This window comes from Engystomops pustulosus, chromosome 1, assembly GCF_040894005.1.
Source record: "Engystomops pustulosus chromosome 1, aEngPut4.maternal, whole genome shotgun sequence".
In the NCBI taxonomy this organism is placed as follows: domain Eukaryota; kingdom Metazoa; phylum Chordata; class Amphibia; order Anura; family Leptodactylidae; genus Engystomops; species Engystomops pustulosus.
In genome coordinates, this window is record NC_092411.1 from 251,681,597 (window position 1) to 251,701,833 (window position 20,237).

At 39.9% G+C, this 20,237-nt stretch overlaps 1 protein-coding gene across 4 annotated transcripts in view; it reads right to left on the bottom strand.

Annotated features, from left to right (window-relative positions):
• Positions 1 to 19,713, bottom strand: part of LOC140110307 (uncharacterized) — a 50,966-nt gene extending 31,253 nt beyond the window's left edge. For 2 of the 4 annotated variants that reach the window (XM_072132182.1, XM_072132249.1), the window contains exons 1-6: positions 19,679 to 19,713; positions 12,772 to 12,870; positions 11,599 to 11,743; positions 8,361 to 8,466; positions 8,113 to 8,189; positions 5,134 to 5,188 (exon numbers count right to left, since the gene is read on the bottom strand). In XM_072132182.1, coding sequence (XP_071988283.1) covers positions 5,134 to 5,188; positions 8,113 to 8,189; positions 8,361 to 8,466; positions 11,599 to 11,743; positions 12,772 to 12,870 — 482 coding nt within the window. In that variant the 5' untranslated portion in view covers positions 19,679 to 19,713. Of the gene's footprint in view, positions 1 to 5,133; positions 5,189 to 8,112; positions 8,190 to 8,360; positions 8,467 to 11,598; positions 11,744 to 11,877; positions 11,978 to 12,771; positions 12,871 to 19,678 lie in introns of those variants that run through there. The other 2 variants (XM_072132222.1, XM_072132260.1) reach the window with 2 other exon arrangements.
• Positions 19,714 to 20,237: the final 524 nt, after the last annotated feature.

The following is a 20,237-nucleotide window of genomic DNA, read 5'->3' on the forward strand; positions in this document are numbered from 1 at the left end:
TTTATGATGTGTATGAATGACCTATGGTTATCTGGGGGTTGTATTTGTGTAATTATACACATTTGCAGTGTAACCTCATACATTGCAGACTCGTTTGTTTGTATATATGTAAATGATCTGTAAAGTGCTGTGGAATATGATGGCGCTATATAAATATGATGTTATTATTATAAATTTTGTGCTGGCTACCTATGTACTGTGGAGGGAAGGGGGGCTGCAGTATGCTGGCTACCTATATACTGGGGTAGGGACTTCACTGTGCTGGCTACCTATACACTCAGTGGGAAGGGGGGCCTGCAGTGGAGACGCTTCAGTGTGCTGGCTATCTATATACTTGGTGGGGAGGGGGACTTTAGTGTACTGGCTAGCTATATAATGAGTGGGGAGGGGGGCTTCAGTGTGCTGGCTATATATATATATATATACACTGGTGGGGGCAAGGGGTGCTTCGCTGTGCTGGATACCTATATACTGGGGAAGGGGGGCTTTAGTGTGCTGGCTAACTATATACTGTTGGCGGGGCTGCAGTGTGCTGGCTACCTATGTACTGTGGAGGGAAGGGGGGCTGCAGTATGCTGGCTACCTATATACTGGGGTAGGGACTTCACTGTGCTGGCTACCTATACACTGAGTGGGAAGGGGGCCTGCAGTGGAGACGCTTCACTGTGCTGGCTATCTATATACTGGGTGGGGAGGGGAACTTTAGTGTACTGGCTAGCTATATGATGAGTGGGGAGGGGGCTACAGTGTGATGGCTATATATATACTGGTGGGGGCAAGGGGTGCTTCGTTGTGCTGGCTACCTATATACTGGGGGAGGGGGGCTTTAGTGTGCTGGCTAACTATATACTGTTGGGGGGGCTGCATGGTGCTGGCTACCTATATTTTCAGGGGGTTTCAGTGTCCTGTATACCTATATAATGGGGGGGAAACAGTGCGCTGTTTACCTATAAATTGTGGGGGGCTCATGTTTTTAAGCAGTTGTTGTGAATATTCATTGTGTGGATTGTTTTCCCCCTCTGGTTACCAGCGCAGCGCTCCTGTCTTGCAGGGGTGATGCGCTAGCGTTTTACAGCGTGTGATCAATGATATGTATAAAGATGCATCATCACATATATATATCTAATAGAGAGGGGCACAATATATACATCTAATAAAAGGAGGGTGGTATTTGATAGAGGGGACACAGTATAATGCTAATAGAGGGGCACAGTATAGCTACTACAGGGTGCACAGTATCTATCTTTATTAAACGGGGCACAGTATCTATATTTATTACAGGGGCACAGTCTGAATTAAAAGGGGGGCTGCATTTATACATTAATAATGGGATACTGTATACATGTAAATGAGAGGGCTCTGTACATAAGTAAAATAATTCGGGAGGTTCAATATACAGGGACCAGGAATTGGTCCAGGTGCTGTGTTTCTGTATGAAGCTTGGTTCTAGTACCATACTTATGTATTGGACTCCACAATGGACAATGCTATAATGTGGAAGACACTGTGCATTTTAATTAAAATGGGGGAACTGTATATGTTCGAATTAATTTGGAGAGAGCAATGTCTAAGACAACCTAGTGGGATAGTGCAGCATACACTATAATTCATGCATAATGTAATTTGTGGGGGGGCTGTTTATGCTAAAAAACCTCTAGGGGGGGGGATTCTTTGAGATGCACCCTGTACAGCAAATTACCTAGAAACTGCCCTGACCGTTACTATGGTAATCTTCTTATACTTGTTATCCATGGCCTCCTTCCTTCTAAAACTTATCTTCTAAAACTATGCTAATTAGCCTTATGGGCTCTGGTGGGCATTAACCATGCTGTGGCTTAACTGGCTACTACAATGTGCATAGGCAGAGGGATGGGGTGGAAGCAGAGGGGAGTGGGAGATGTACTCCTTAACAACCTGTGAAGCTACAGATCGGAGGGGCTGTGGTAGCCGTACACCCCACCCCCACCCACAGAGCCCTATTGACTCATTAGCATCATTTTAAAAGTTGATTTAAAGGAAACCTACCACTTGTAGTGGCAGGTTTCTGGTGGAAATACTGGGGCACCAGCTCAGGGTGAGCTGGTGCCGGAGCTTATTTTCGTTAGTGTTTTAAACCGCGGTATCGCGGTTTAAAACACTTTTTAAACTTTATAGCCGGCGCAGGCAGGTACGCGCTCGGCGCCTACCGTGCGCGTGGCTACATAGGAAGTGAATGAGAGCCGCGCGCATGGTAAGCGCCGAGCGCATACCTGCCTGCGCCGGCTATAAAGTTTAAAAAGTGTTTTAAACCGCGATACCGCAGTTTAAAACACTAACGAAAATAAGCTCCGGCACCAGCTCACCCTGAGCTGGTGCCCGATATTGCCATCGGAAACCTGCCACTACAAGTGGTAGGTTTCCTTTAAGAATAAAGGAACAAATATAAGACGGTTACCACAGTCACAGTGGCTGTATCTATGAGTAAAAGCCCCTGGTTTATCATGATGGATTTTGATTTCCTTTAAAAGCAGTTTCATTGAATGTGGGTCAATAATATAAAGACTAAGAAACATTTACAGAAAAATTTCAGAGAAGTCAAAAGGTTCTTCTGTATTCCAGAAGGAAGAAATAAAATCTCATTAACCACAATGTGAACCCCTTTCTTTCATCACGAGGATCTTGTATTTATTTTGGGTAGTTCTATACATCTGATAAAGCACATCCAAACACCATCTGACATAAATGAATGACTTCATAAAGGCAAGCTGAAAAAATGCGGCATGTGAACGCCAACAAGATTTATAACCTGAGCCCCTGCTTAAATTAATGAGCATCCTTCTGGTATTTTATTAAAAGTGTTGAACGTAGCCTAATGGGCCCTGGCAGAAGGCCAGAGCTTAACAGACTCCAGCATGTAATTCTTGTAAGCCAGGCCTATCTTCTCATCTCATTTCCTCTGCACAGAATGTAAAGTGGATTGTATAAAGCTATTTTAGCAACAAACATGACAGTGGCAACCATTCTGTAGCCTTGTGTATGCATGCTTTATTTCAGATTACAGCGGCTAATGAAGGCCACGTCTATCTGTCAACTCCTATCTATAAATGAACCTTTACACTCATCTATTACTCTTTTTGCTCCCATGTAACAATCAACACTCAATGACATCTGGATTGTATTGTGAATAATCGGAGGCATAAAACGGGTCTATTGAGGGACGATCAGTACGATGATAATGGCCGGTGTGTGATGCATGTTATATAGCTGTACAACCTAATGGATATAGGGTGAGGAAATAATATTCAGTATTACTATGTGTGGACGTAAAAACAGATTCCATGCTAAAAGGAGTTGTTCAGGTTCATCATTTTTTTATAGACTGACCACAGTGTCGTGGAAGGGACTCCCTAAATCATATTGATAAATGATACAAGCAGTTCTTGCTTCTCTGCTAAACACCATTGCAATATTATAATCATGTTTACAGTGGATTAGTAGCGACTCCTTGCATCATATATCACTATGATGCGTGGAGTCCCCTCCTCTGCACTGCGGTCTGTCCGTTCCACCCACTGTAGGTCGGTGATTCACAGACTGATAACGCTCATCTGTATTCACCCTATGGTTTATATAAAAAAGTATACTTATGATCCTGGGAAGTTATGAGCTGACCTAATGGTATTCGGGTTTGGTCGAGAATTGAACACTTGCTATCATTGCTGGCGTTGGCAGTGGCATTTCAAATTTTGGCACCAGCTATATGTACCAGCACTCATCATGGCCATTACCAGCATGGGTGAGCATGTATGCCGAACTTCTGGTTAAAGTCCAGGTTTGGGTTGAGGGATATTGATTGGATTCTATGTGATAAAAGGTTTCCTTGAGATAATTCAAAAAACTGTTATAGTGTCAGTGCACCAAATCATCTGTGCAGATATACAGTTACATATTAAAGGGGTCTAAGGGGCATTTAACGGAACCTTGGATTCCGAGTAACTTGGTCTGCAGGCGTTTGCTTTTTACAAAGATTGTAACTTGGTTTAGAAACAAAATTTTATCATACATGCATTATGTGAGCCCTCCCCACCCTCTACTGTACCTCCCTCTACTGTACTGCACCCTCTACTGTACTGTACCTCCCTCTACTGTACTGCACCCTCTACTGTACTGTACCTCCCTCTACTGTACTGCACCCTCTACTGTACTGTACCTCCCTCTACTGTACTGCACCCTCTACTGTACTGTACCTCCCTCTACTGTACTGCACCCTCTACTGTACTGTACCTTCCTCTACTGTACTGCACCCTCTACTGTACTGTACCTCCCCCTACTGTACTGCACCCTCTACTGTACTATACCTCCCTCTACTGTACTGCACCCTCTACTGTACTGTACCTCCCTCTACTGTACTGCACCCTCTACTGTACTGTACCTCCCTCTACTGTACTGCACCCTCTGCTGTACTGTACCTCCCTCTACTTTACTGCACCTTCTGTTGTATAACACAAGACTGAAGAAGTAGAAGAAATAAAGGTTCTAGATGTTGTACTACACATGACTAAATTTGGTGTGTTGAACAAATTGTCTACATTTGAATGTTTTCCTATGGGAAAACTTGCTTTGGCATATGAGAAATTTGGACTATGAGCACAAATTCTGCTTGTGAACCATGTCACTCAGTTATTGTGGAACCAATCATCTCAGTTTCAATGATTTCCTGTAGGAAACCTTGCCTGTATACCGGAACATATTATGCTCGTAATCCAAGGTTCCACCGTAGTGTAATCTTGTTAAAGGGGTTGTTCTACAATCACCGCTGTACAGAGCTCAGCTATCTTTATCAGTCCTTTAAGCTATGAATGAGGCATTAGGCCTATATGTGTCCATCACTCCATGTAAACCGTGGAAATGTGACCCCTGCTCTGATAATCAGTAGGACCCCAGCAGTGTGACCCCTAGCAATCAGACATGTGTGACCTATCCACAGGGTGTATGATAAGCTGTGATTGTGAAGATATAAAGTTTAGGTTCATAATCAGTATTTCTGGCTGCAGAAATGAATCAGTACAGAATTTTAATATTTCTCTTTTAGAATTTTATTGTTCTCGTCAGTTCTTATATTATCAGTGAGCCCTGTAAATACAAATAACCAACCTGAGGTTAGGGGTAGGCTTCCTGATGAGAGGTGCACTAGCCCGTGACTTCCCCCCTATAAAAGAAGACATACAATAAAATAAGCGGTTATTATTAACCAAGAATGACTGCTATTAATCTGCCTCCAATCGACCTGTCTGCTGTACCTTTATAGGTCACTTGCTCTCGTGCTGTTTCATGTTGGAATTCTCAGACTAATTCCTGAGGACAGACTATTGCAAGGGGCATAGTTTTCCTAACTTATGAGTGAAAAATCCAAAATCAAAGAGTCTTCTTCTCCATGCCTAGTGACTCAGCATCATAAAATAACATGAGACAATGTCTAAGATGTGTCACGGAAAGTAGCAAACCCCTTAACGCCAAGCATTTGCCGCATATCTGTCAGATCGCTTCTATATCAGTAGAGTCAACAGAATTATACAGCAGACAAATTTATATGTAAAATATCTTAGGAATCTTTGTACAGTCTATCATTTATTATGGTTGAGAATCAGCACATGTGCGCTCCATTGTTTTCCTATTCTCTTAAGTGAGTGAAATGGTCTGTTAACATGAGTCATATAGTCCCATCCACGTAATAAATATGAATATCCAATTTTGGTGACCTATGATTGTATGCGACCCTTAATTACTAAATAACAAGATAGCTTTATACTACAATTATATATTATTTTGCATATTTAGCTCTCTACTTTGGTTTCCAAAATGAAGAGTGGATTATAAAGGAAGTAGTAAAATTTTGTTGCAATCTGATAATGGGATCACCCTTTGCTTATTCCTCAAATTTTTAAAATTTTGCTAAATTTTGGCAAAAAAGACCCACCAAAATTGGATGGTTAAAGAACTGTTAGGATGAGCCACAGCATTATAGTATTCATCTAAGCATGTGCATGTAGTCGGGGTAACCTTTACGTCACAGGTACTCAAATATATACTCCTACTCCCCCACAAGTTCTCTACTGCTTGTGCTGTACAGGAAATAAACTGCAAGACCCTGATGTGGTGGTACCCAGTGCCGGTTCACCCACTCTGACCTTGTTTTAGGCACTTGATGGAAATGAAAGAGCAATAGTAGGGCAATGCTGCATGTGTGGTGGGATTGCGTAGGGATCAGCTTTTGCAACCAGGTATTTTCTGCCTAAATGGCACTGATGGGTCAGTCAGTCACTTTATCACCCAAACTCGCTCTATCATGTGGGCTGCATAGGCATGCAAAAAAGGGCTCTGTATGGAAACAGGGCAGACAGAGCAGAAGTTCTTGCACACTTTAAAGCTATGGCACTCTTATGAGAACCTGTTTTCATTGGTGGTGCTCACTCCCTGATGGTTTGACATGTGGGGTTGTTTATCATACACTGATGCATGGCACCCCGGCATATTGTGTTCCCCCTGCCTCTCTCCGGTTACATTAGGTGGCTCTGGTCTTCTGATGTATCTGGTGGACAGCTTCACCCTTTGGTAGTTCTATGTTCTTGGCGTAGAATTGAGGAGTCCCCTGGTGGCCTACACTGCCACCGGTGCGGTGGCCCACACTGCCCCCGGGTGTACCACCCATCACAACCCTTTACTCCCACTTGGCGTGGCGAGGTGTACAAGACCTTGTAAATATCTCTAAGGCAAGGACAGACACAGCTTATTAACCTTCAATAGAGAAGCAATGTGTGCTGAACCCTTATTACTCAACGGTGTAGAAGAGAATAAACCTAGACATGGTTTAGATCACAAAAGCAAAGTCCATGCGGCAAGTGTGTTTTGAAGGAAATCCTTACACCTGGGAGCATTTGGTGATCCTCCCTGTGCTCTTGAAAGTGCAAAAAGATACACCGTCTTGTTGCAGGTTTTTGCAGACAATGAAAAAGATTCAAACGATCCAGCACTTTTTTATGAAAAAATTCTTGCTTCTTTATTAAATCATCATATAAAATCGATCAGCACATAGTGGTATCCATAAACAGCTACGCGTTTTGAGTAAAAAAAAACTCTTCATCGTGGCTTTTTTTCATTAAAAAAGTGCTGGATTGTTTGAATCTTTTTCATGGTTTAGATCACCCTCTTAAATATACCTCTATTTATCTCTCAAACCATGGTCAATAAACAATAATAACATAACACAGCAAATGTCACATCATATATTAGTAAAGAAAATAATCTCCATTTTAATGCCATACTACATTGGCAATTTATTTACATATATGTCAGGTTTGTATTAATTTACCAGTCATTATTTGTGACTCGAAACTGTAAAAAGTCAAAATTAGTGTTGCAATAAAACAACTTTTATCAAAATTTGTCCCGGAAACTTAGTTAAAATGTGTGGTTAACCTCTACCATTGGTCCTTGTATAAGGAATATGGATGTACTGTACAAACACAACGTGAAGCTGTAAACCAGCAATGTACATGAGCCCTTACAGTCACTTGTTAAACACATTACTGTTTGCAGAATAGTAAGGAACCTACAAATCATCAAGTGTTTGGATTGAACCCTATGGATTTTCAACTAATAGCTATTATTATAGTTTTCCACTTTCCATTTTCCAGTTTTAAATCAAATCTGTAAAACATGTCATTTTTGCAGATTTGTTCATCATATTCTAGCTCCATGTACGAATATGGTGTTACAGATCTCATATTCTTCTATCAATGTCCTTATATTATGACTATGAAAGATTGAATATGTTGCTTCTTCCTGATATTGAGAGGATGAAGCATTGAACGGAAATATACTGAATGTCAGGCCCTACAATAGTCATAATATTCTGCTGTATTAATGCTTCAGTTTTCATAGAATACCTTGTCCTGTGTAAGGGTCTGCAGAAGTCAGCCATATACTAATGAACATTGTCACATTTCCCTGATCTGGTTGCTCTTTTCCCTGGCTTCTGGCCATATTTGGCAATAGTAGTCCTGTGTCCATGTGCACTGATTGACATATGAGGAAACAGTACATAGCTGCCTACTATAATTGGTAATGACATACCATTTCCAAAGAACTCATTCTGTGCTTCCAGATTCTTAAGCTCTTTCCTCAAATGTTCTTTGGCCTCTTCCAGTTTTCTTAAAAAAAATATCTATATTTAGGATATTTAACAAAACCTCTTTTGAGTCTCAACATTTTGCAGACTTTCTGCAGGAATTATAATGACATGAAAAAAAGACTGTTTTAAGTAAGGTAATTTGGCAAACATGTGATATTATTTATACAGTGAATATTATATTTCCAGATACCTGATAGTTGCATCCCTGTTCTTCTGCCTATGGGCCTGATCTATACTTCGTCTGATCAGAACCTTGTCAAGGACCTTCTGCATGGGATGTGGGTCACAAACTGGGTTTTTATGGAAAGACAGAAATAAGATGACAACATAGACCTTACTTTTTGGCCAATATTACCTGGAAACACATAACACTTTCATTAATGCAGTGATATTATAATTCTTGTTTTATATATATATAAATATATAGAGAGAGAGAGAAAATTTGAGGAATTAAAAAAAAAAAATACCGTAATTAAAAATTGTGCATCGTTCTATGTTTACAGCAGTTAATTATAAAATTCTGATTGATTTTATTGTTGTGGCCTACTGCGTACTAATATGCATATGGTATTAGAGGACAGAGGGAAAAAAGTTTGACAGTAGGTTCAGTCTACATAAAAGTTTGGTCCCTACAGAAGCTGTATACAAATAAACTATTCAAAGCAACGCAGCAATTAAAAACTTATTTACTATGATGTACAAAGGGACTTAATAAATTCTGAATGTAAAGTATTGCTTTAAACTATATTCAGGCTTGTACCTGCAATGGAACTAAGAGAAAGGTATACCAATGATACAGATAGTGATATGAAGAAATATTGGAAGGGGACATGAGCTCTCAATTCAATTATCCCTAACTTAAAGTGTAACTAAGATTTTAAGAAAATGTCTAAATCATTAGTGCAGATGATAACAATAAACCTTATCATTTACTTTATTGACGAAAAATATTCCTGTTTGCTTCAATCAGTTTGCATAAAGTTATACAAAGTTATATAAAGTTAAATAAAGTTATATAAAATAAAGTTTGTATTCTTCTCTGTACACCACTGATGGCTGATAGATAAGTCGGCTCGGTTTGATTTGGATTGGTTTGACAAGGATTGGTACCTTGTAGTTGTTTTTCATTGAAAAATGCACCTTCTTCTACTTCTAATGACACACCTAGTGATAGCCAATTACAGCTGAGCACTTTAAACATGTGACACTATAGTACCACTTCACATCACTTAAAGTAGGAACTAAAGAAATATACAGTACTTTCTGATACTTTTTTGCAGTGTGAAAGTGACCGAAGTGGTAAGGACCGACACAAACTATGCAATTTAAAGAGGTTCTATCATGTTTTACAATAACCCTTAAATACAGCTGTCTCCATCAGCATTCAGACAGTTGTCCCCTATCCTGGAAAAGTGGTCCTTAATGGGAAATTTTAAAGAGAACTATTCAGGGCCATTTGGGACACTAAACCAACTACAGATCATTGTGGGCCTGTAGTATCGTGTTCTAAATCTTCCTATTAGAGTTCTCTCTATGGCCGCTATAAATGAAAAAAATAAACCTTTATACTTACCTAGAGATGAGTCTGATAAAGCAGATCAAACTTATCTCTGATACTCCCCATGCCTGCACAGTGATTCAGTGAGGCAGGAGTAGTACACCTCGGCTTCATTACACATATATAATGCAGCCAAAGTGTATTACATCGGCTTCATTGAATTACTGCACACATGCCAAGAGCTCCGGACTGAGGTAAGTATATAAGTTTCTTTTTTTATGGACAAGCAGGGAAAAACCAATGGGGGATTTGGGACTGTAAAGGACCTGTGGGGTGGTTTAGTGTTCAAAATCATCCTGACAGGTCCCTTTAAATGAAACAGTAATTTATTTTCCGATTTACATATCCGGTATAAAATGCTGAAAATGAATATGAGTAACATTTGGCTGCTTCTGGTTCATTCTACATTCCTGCTATATCAAAGTAAAATAAGAATATGTGGCATTGAATAATGATTCAGTACCAGCTGCATAGTGCAGAACTGCTCTTTTTTTAATGACATTCTAATGAATACTTTAATAATCACTTTTTTGACCTCCCGTAACATTTGCTTGTAAGATATTTGCTCTGACTGTGCAATACATTTTTTGTAATCTAGTATAATTAGCACCTGTCCTGCAAGTGTACTTCATAAACCTCCTTGGAGCATATCCAGTACATGATAGCAGATGGCTTATATGATAATGAGTGAAAACTCAACCGCTTATTTTGTTTCTCTAATGAATGAGAAATTTCTTAGAAATCCAGACATTTGTACCCTTCAAAATGAGAAATTGTTATAACGTGTAAACACCTGACACCGAGGTCTCGCCAAGAATTTGTGTCAATTAGGCATGAAAGGATACAGGATAATTATATTACCATTATAATGTATGTATTAGCATGGGCACAATAGGGTTCAATTTTTCCGAAATTGGTCAATGTGCTGCGGCACCTGTAGCACAATAAAGCACATTGGAAAATAGATATATCAACCTCTGTCTCTACAACGGCAGCCATAAAAAGGGTATTCAGTGGGATTTTTTTTTAAAGGAGCAAAATAGGTTAAAAAAATAAAATGAATCACTCACCTCAACAATCCCAAATTTCTACCATTCTGATGTTTACCAGGTCCCTGATACTTTCCACTTTCCTATCATAAGACACATGAATGGCAGTAAACTGTCCACTGGCCAATTCCTGTTGGTCAAGAGAAATCCAGGAAGTATAGACCAGCGTCGCACATGTATTCATCAGAATGACATCGGGTAGGAGTTGGTAAGGTGAGTAATGCTTAAAATTGTATTTTGCTAGTGCAATTAGGTCACTTTCTAAACCTATAATCCTGTTTCTATGTTGTTATAATATAAATTGACAACCAATATGGCTGCTCTTGTCGTTTTAACTAGGCTTGTTTGACTTTGCTTAAATAGTTATACATCTACTCCTTTTATAATCCTACCTACTGTAAGTAAGTAGTCTACAATAGTTAGGTGACAACTAGAAATGTGCAAATCATACAAGATTCACTATGATGAAGATTTGCCAATTTTTTGTCAATTTTTTAGTTTTCCCTAAAACCATATTTAAGGAATCCTAATGCATTAATGGGACATTAATGGGTAAATTAATGAATAATTTAGACTTTTGTTAATATTGTATGTTATATAAAGAAAATACTGTATTATCATTTAATACAGTGCCTGAAAATTGTCAGAATTGTGCTGAATTTACAAATGGATTCCCTCATCCCCTATTGGAATTGTAATGTTGCCTATAATGGTTTACCCAATGGTAATGGCTGCTTATTTATGAAGAATTGTTGATAATATCAAAGCATAATTTCATGTAGACTTGGTTATATTTTCATGCAGCATTGATACTTCCCCACCTTCAGTGTAACTTTCCATCAATGCCTGAAACGCAGAAGGTCCACAATGTTTTAGCACCTCTCTCTGGAGCTCGCTTCCAGTAATGTGTCGCTGACCAGACTGAAATATCTTTCTGGAGGTGTCATCTGGTTTCGGAGCCCTGGACTTGTGAAATGTGAAGAAAGCAGGAAATGTCAATTCAGAAAGTTGTTTGCAGTCTGAGCATTTGGGTCTGTATAATTTCCTGGGCTCAGTATGCTTTGTCTAATAACAAATGTAGTGTTATCAGCTCTAATTACCCGGCATTCCTGTTCTTAATCAGGCCCAGGTCCATGGCTCTTTCTTCCGGAGCTTATATCACTTGCTAGTAATGTAAGGAATCCCTGCAATGGGTATACTTGTAGACTTGGTGGCGCGCAGTGAAACTGCAAGTCACAGGACTATTTATTCCAACCCTATAATGTTTATGTAACATCTCCTGCTCCAGCAAGATGCGTTAAACATGTTTCTCTCTTTCTATCTGAGTCACTATCTTCACAGATGTATTTTGGTGGATACAATAAAGTTGTCACTGCCGATAACACATTTAGCGGAAGTTCTAAAATTGTGTTGGTACATGTGTAAGTTCTCTTGTGTTCCAGGAAATTATCAAAAAGGCAAACTTTAAAAGAACACATTTAGCTCAATGATTAATGTTAGTATTCACTGTTCTGGAAGATATGTTGCGTTCGGATCAGAAGTGATGATTTCGTGAACATTGTGCATTTGACATCTCACCCAATATTTAAAGGGAAGCTGTTAAGGTGGTTGGGACACAAAACTAACTACAGGTGCTTATGCTCTTGTGGCTTAGTGTCCCAAATCGCACTGTATCATATTATTTTGTGGCCACAATACAAAAAAGAAGAGAGAAGATCAGAGAAAGACTAGGCATACATGGGCCAGGGAATATAGAAAGTGGAAGGAAAGATTGACATCAAGAAATCAATGCAATAATCCCAAGGAAAAAATTTCTCTTCTTTTTATCTCCTAGACTCGTTACCGCTAATAGTTATGATCATGTGGGGCCCTTTTCTGAAATTTGGTGATTGGTTCAGTGATGTGATGTGCTCCGCGTGCTCAGTATGACTGGTATAAGCTGAACAGTATACAGTATATAAGAGATGTTTTTGCACAGGAACAACTATGGTTACCTCTGATGGTTGCCATGACGGAAGTCCAAGGGACTGCTGGAGGTCCTGTATCTTATTATTGTACCTGGACCAACTCTGAATTACATTAATTTCATCCATCTGAAAAACAAATTTTACATTCATTATAAATAATAACAATAATATATACAGGCAGTCCCCTACTCAAGAACACCCGACTTACAGACGACCCCTAGTTACAAACGGACCCCTGGATGTTGGTAATTTACTGTACTTAAGCTGTAGGAGTTATAAAAGGCGTCTGCAATGAGGCTTTATTGATCATTCTGGTTCTTATGACAACCCAACATTTTTGAAATCCAACTGTCACAGAGACCAAAAAACATTCTGGCTGTGTTTACCATTATAAACTTACATACAAATTCGACTTAAGAACAAACCAACAGAACCTATCTTGTACGTAACCCGGGGACTGCCTGTAATGAACATTCTATAGTAATTCATATAACTTTTGTGAAGGATTATAATATTATACTTTTTGTAAAAATATTTATAAAATTAACTACCGGAGTAGCAATTTTCTTTAGCTTCATAGTGAATGGGATTTATATATATTCTATCCGCATACTAACAAAAAATGCTGATTCTGATTGCAGAATTCAACCTTTACAATGCAATCTGCAGGGATTCCATATGTATGTGCCATACACACATTCATACATATTTGTATATGTCTTGATTTTATGCTACTAAAGTTTGCAAATTGTAGTACAATTTGGGAAAGAAAGCATCTACAAAAGGATTTCTTTACATGAACACGGGGAATGAAGTATACTTGGGGACAGCTATGCAATGGAAAACTGCTATATTTTATAAAGTGTTCTTCTATTCTAAAGACCTATAATGACCACAATTATTGGCACAGCGGAGTCTTTAAGTGTCTGCTCTTTCCACCACTTCCTGCATTCCACGTATGACAGAATGGCCGGGGATCAGACTCTGAAGAATGTTTATAGGGTGCGTTTTAACAAATGACATTATTATGGACTGGGGCTTTCTACAAAATTGCCCATTCAGAGGCAGTTTGGACAAATTGCTAAATTCGAGGAAGATTTACTTGTACACACATCATTGTGTCTCTTTGGTAAAAATGTATCTTTATTATAATTGTGGTTTTATAAATGTGATGTGAACAGACTGAATGTACACTGCATAGGGGGGGGGGTCCTATAGGGACCTGTGGATAGGTAATAAGTTGCGTTTCTGAGCTAACATGATCACCCCATAGTGTGCACTGGGAAGTCTTAGGGTATATTCCCACATTCAGTTTTTCTGATGCAGTTTTCAAGCCAAAAGCAAAAGAGGATCATGATGGGTGAGAACATATCATTGAGAGGTGCTGCTATTCTCCACTCCAGGCTCCGACAGCAAAAACTGTATCTGAAAAACTGAATGTGGGGATGCACTTTCAAAGTAATTGGATAATTAGACCCTGACCCCAATAGTCGGTCATACACATCTTTAAACAGGTCTTTAAAATGTAAGTAATGTTGATAGAAAGAGTAGGCAGTGAATATTTATGTGCAAATATACAGTTCACCCTTATTGTGAAGTGGGAAAGACCCAAAGAATTCACATTAGATGGTCGTTTCCTACAGGCCCCATAATGCCTTGTGTGTTCCTTTTGAAAATAAATTACTGTATATACTGGCGTATAAGACTACTTTTTAACCCCTTAAAATAATGGCTACAGTGGGGGGTCGTCTTATACGCCGGATATACGGGGGCCGCACTGTGTGCTGTATGCTAATGCAGCCGCCCTGTCACAGCGGTCGGCGTCACAGAGCTGGGGGTCACAGGCGGATCTTCATTAATATCGCAGCTTACAGTTATGATCACCAGGCACTTGCTCTCTTGTTTGTTTTGCAAAGTTTTAAGCAGACTTTTTTTCATTTGGGAGAGGGGTAGTCTTATACAGTGAGTATATACCAAATTCTATATTTTTAGGGCAGAAGTTGGGGGTCGTCTTATACGCCCAGTCGTCTTATACGCCGGCATATACGGTATATAGAACATAATTATGAATTACATAGTATTTATCCCTAACTGTGACATAAACAGGAACATCAATTAAAACGGGGCATATAAATCAATCTAATCATGTCCTGTGTCTGTATAGAATAGTTGCTGTGCCTTTACTGTCAAAGCAGTGTGACAGAAACATGGATGTGCTATCTCTCTCTCTGAACTCTCTGCAGGGACCCTGTTTCTTGCGGTTGCTAAATATGGAAGCATATTTGTCACTTCCAGCTTCCTCTATTGTTTTATTATTGCTTTAAAGACCGTAGGAAATTCTAGTTGAAAGGAAAAGTTTACTGTGCTGTGGGGGCAAGGGAAGGTTTATCATAACTAGAGGCCTCATGTGCCAATCATGATGCTATATCCCCCCTTCCTGGGTATAGGATGCATCTCTTATACTAAGAGGCTCTAGCTGGGTGAATTCTACCCCAGAAAAATGGTGCACAAGCCATTATACATTCCCCCTGAGTATTATTACACTGATCCGGCTGAACTCTGAGGGAACCCTAATGCACATACATGACAGACCTCCACATCCTCAATGCGTGGACATACAGAAACATATGAGTATAAAGGCGCCAATCAGAACTTGGTGGTCTCTAAAGAAAGCAAATAGTAAAATTATTATGTCTATGATTAATGAAAACTTGCATTAATGGGGTGACCATTTTAGGTAAATTGAGACCAGTAGATATAAAGTATTAAAATATACCATTTTGTGATATGCCTTCAAGGCCTAGTTTAGCTTCCTAGTTATATTTCACTGCTGGGGACATTAGCAACTGGAATACAGGAAATAAAATATAAGGAAATACAACACCAAAACTTTGAACTTTTACTTCGAGATTATTTTGATTTCACTTACTCTTACTATGATAAACTATAATGATTTATTATATTAGAGTATCCTAATCCTCTGTTGGCATTACTTGTCCAAGCAGAGCCAGTTATAACCAGTCCTGACCTGATCATAAATTTGGACGTGTTAACATACACCATTAGAGTGAGAACACTTCAGATATAGGTGTTTAGTTGTAAGTAATAGCATCAATTATGAAGTAGAAGCTATCCGTGCGGCCTTCGTGTAGGAGCATATGGATGGCTCTGCATTATATCCTTTCTGACTGCCACGCTTACTTATCTATTCATCTTTCATGCGTGATACTATATTTATCTTTTCTTAAACATTTAGGACGAAAAAAGTAAATAATCTTAGTAACACTTAGCTCAGAACAGGCCAAGATCAACATGTTATAGCTCTAGGGAACATCCTGTGTCTATAAATTACTGCAGTCACAAATTCTTAGGATTTTAGTAATCAAGGCTTTAAGTTATAGAAACAGTACTGTAGATGCAAAATGATAACCCTTTAATAATGGACCTTACCATGACCCAAGTAGCTCCTCATTAATCCATGCAGAATGTGGCAGCCAAGTTCATCTTTCTATCAAAGGCCCGTTCTACACTTGGGAGTGTGATGCAATGAACTCACATCACACTCGCAGGGCGTGCTGCCGGGATCTCCTGGTCCGAACGCTGAAAAACAGGACGGAACTGACATGCTGAGTTCAGTTCCGGTTTGCAGCGTTCGGGCCAGGAGATGCAGGCAGCAAGCGCTGCGAGTGTGATGCAAGTTGCAAGTGTAGAACGGGCCTAATAGTAGCACAAAACCTTTGCTCTTTGACACCCCATGCATTGGCTACCAATATAAGTTCTCCACCCCAATATAAATTCTCCAACCCAATCTCTATGGAGAACCCCAAGGGTAGCTGAGTTTACAGTAAGAAAAAAAAAAGGAACAAATACTTGTGTTGCTTTCTTGAACATGGGACATGATTTCCATTTTCCAGGGGACTTCCTGGTGTGGGAAATCCATTCATTGGATGAAGGGATGAAGCTGGCCCCATGATTCCCTGGAACTTCTGGTTGGACACAAGACTCAAAACCAGAAGTACTGGAGTGCTACAGGAACTGGGAGCCTAAGACTTAGATTACCGCCTGCCAGTCCTTCAGAACACATGAATACCTAGCTGATTTAAGCTTGTATGTGTATGGACCACCTGAAGGGATTCTAGCGAAGCTGAAAAACATGGCTACTTTCTTCCAAAAACAGAGCCACAACTGACCACGGTTTGTGCAGGTACTGTAGCTCAGCTGTATAGGAATGAATGGAGCTTAGTTGCAATACCACACACTATGTGGTTTGGAAGAAAACAACCTTGAGAGAACCCCTTAAAATGGAATACCTGTAGGGCAAGCAAGCATTTGGCTATGTAATGTTTATTACCAGTCACCCCTACAGTCTCTCATAAAAATTTCCAGATTCTAGTCCTGTACGTCGCAACAGATGGCACAAAGACATAGCATCACATCCTAACCCCGGGTGCACCTGTTTTTTAAGTCATGCTTATCACACAGCCAAATTAATAAATACAGAGGCCACCTGTACAATGAGTGGTTGTGGTTTCTGTCCAGAACCACTAGTATACTAATGAATGCTGCACCTCTAATAGTTGTACCGCATGCCCCTTTCTGCTGCAGCCGGTACTATTTCACCAGCAGTGAACTCTTTCTACTTTCCCTATTTTGGAAGAGAGGGACCATTTCCTTCTGGGCCCCTGAACAGATGTATCAGCCGGTAACCTGAGCAACGATGATGGCATTTCAATTTAGGGAAAACAATTACAGGTCAAACAAATAAGGATAACTCAAATACTTGGGACAACTCAACTAAGTATTTTTCCCCAAAAGATGTAACTTTTTATAACAGCTATTAAAGCATATCAAAATCTACATAAATTTGGTATCTGTGCAATTGTGCTGACCCAGAAAATAAAGGGGCAGATTTATCAGGCTGTCTGAAAGTCAGAATATTTCTAGTTGCCCATGGCAACCAATCACAGCTCACCTTTAAAGGGCACCTACCACCCCGATTCTACCTATAAAGGTAGAAGGGGTGGTAGGTGGATGGATGGGACGTGAGGATAGCCCTTTTTTGGGCTAATCCTCACGTCCCGGGTGTATTTTACAAAACTTTATTACATCTATATGCAAATTTTTTTATGCGGCTACTGGGGCGTGGAGTAGCCGGACATGAGGCTACTAGTCGCGGCTACTCCACGCCCCAGTAGCCGCGTTACTCCGCCTACCAGATAATCTTCGGCGTGCAGCTCCGGGTAGCTGCGCGTCCTCGTCCGGGTCCCCTGCGTTCTGCGCATGCGCAGTAGCCGGGGGACTCGGACGAGGGCGCGCAGCTACCAGGAGCTGCGCGCCGAAGATTTCCTGGTAGGCGGAGTAACGCAGCCCCAGTAGCCGCGACTAGTAGCCTCATGTCCGGCTACTCCACGCCCCAGTAGCCGCATAAAAAAAATTGCATATAGATGTAATAAAGTTTTGTAAAATACACCCGGGACATGAGGATTAGCCCAAAAAAGGGCTATCCTCACGTCCCATCCACCTACCACCCCTTCTACCTTTATAGGTAGAATCGGGGTGGTAGGTTCCCTTTAAAATATTCATGAGCACCGGTAACATGAAAGCTGAGCTGTGATTGGTTGCAATGGGCAACTAGAAATATTCTGACTTTCAGACAGCTTGATAAATCTGCTACAAAGGGTTTGAGTCATTTAGACCACACAGTGAAAGCTGTGACAACAAGGCCTGTGACGGAATATTAAATGATGCCACTAGGAGGTACAATTTGTGAATATAAGCTCATACAGCTCTGTAAACTGAAAAAAAGTTTTGACATTTGGAACATGGGGATTTAAAAGTCAAAAAAGTTAAAGAAAAATAAGTAGAATACTATACAGTATTGTTACATGCTAGAAAAACTCTACCTGCAGAGATGCTGCACCTTCTACCTTTTTCAGATTGTTGATGTATAGTATTGCATTGTATGGACTGTCTAACTTTTACTATGTACTCCTGGGAAGGAGGCTCTGACTGGAAGATTTATACTGAAACAGGCATAAACTTTAACATACCCATAGGCGACTACTGTACAGACAAAAATATGCTTTGACTTTACACACATTTGACAGGTGTATGTCTGGATACCTTTTTATTACAGTACTGAAAAAGTACCTTAGGTTGCTATACCTCAAAACCACAAATCATTTTTACACCAGCAGTTGTCAATGTATCTTATAATACAATATTACAATAATAATACAATACGCAGTGGAAAAATATCATACAAAATTACCATATATATACTCGAGTATAAGCCGACGCAAGTATAAGCCGAGGCCCCTAATTTTACCACATAAAACTGGTAAAACCTATATTTTTTTTACTCGAGTATAAGCCAAGTTTGGGTTTTTGTGCTAAAAAACTAGGCTTATACTCGAGTATATATGGTATATAACTATATGGAATATATCTAACAATCTACCTATTGTAGAGATCTGCAGTTTGTGCTTGTCATGCTGGAACTCTTAGTTCTACAATATCTCGCAGATCACTTCCTTACAATGATATATAACCATTTAATATAAATATTAATACAAGTCCCTTCCTTTTACTTCCATAGTTCCAAGTTCACTGTCTGTAATTGCTCAATAAATCAAGTCATCTCTAGAGAAGAAAGATGCCGCTTCAGTCTGGAATCTTCTGACATTCTGCCTTTGCTACAACAGAGAAGTAAATTGTAACATTTGAGACGTATAGTTTCCATGTTACCAAAACCTTTGGGGTCTGGAGTGAAGCGGCACAAGTCTTCAGGGCCATAGGGATGATCTGTGTTGTGTTATACTGATAGTAATCATACAGACACCTCATACATACGACAATGGATGGAGATTTCCTTTCCACTCCATAAATGCCTAGAGAGAAAGGAAATGAAGAGACATTCAGTAAGACTCCATACCTGGCTGCTGCTGGTGTCTGATTATTAGAACTGGTTGCTATGGAGCTAGTAAACCATGTGTAGTGCCGGACGAGTCCATTGTCCCCAGGCCTCCTTGTTACAGAGGAATGTAACAATTCATGCTTAGGCGATATCCATCCTGTATACTAAGCTCTTATTAGACAACTTTTAGATTTTTTTTTACTAAACTTCAGGTAGTAAATGTCCAGCCCTTTACTAGCCAGCAGTAAGCTGAATAATTTACATGCAATATTTACCAATTATCCCCCAGCAAGACAGTACAGTAACTTGGCTACACAGCGCTGCACAGAGCTTTCCAGATTGGTCCCTGTCCCCATGGGGCTCACAATCTAATAAACCTACCAGTATGTTTTGGAGGAAACCAGAGGACCAGGAGGAAACCCACGCAAACACGGAGAGAGGACATAAACTCTTTGCAGATGTTGAACCCAGGACCCCAGTGCTGCAAAGCTAACCACTGAGCCACCATGCTGCCCATTTAGTCAGTTCTGACATTTCAGGATATAACAGAACTCAGGGCAGACAACACCTTAGGCCA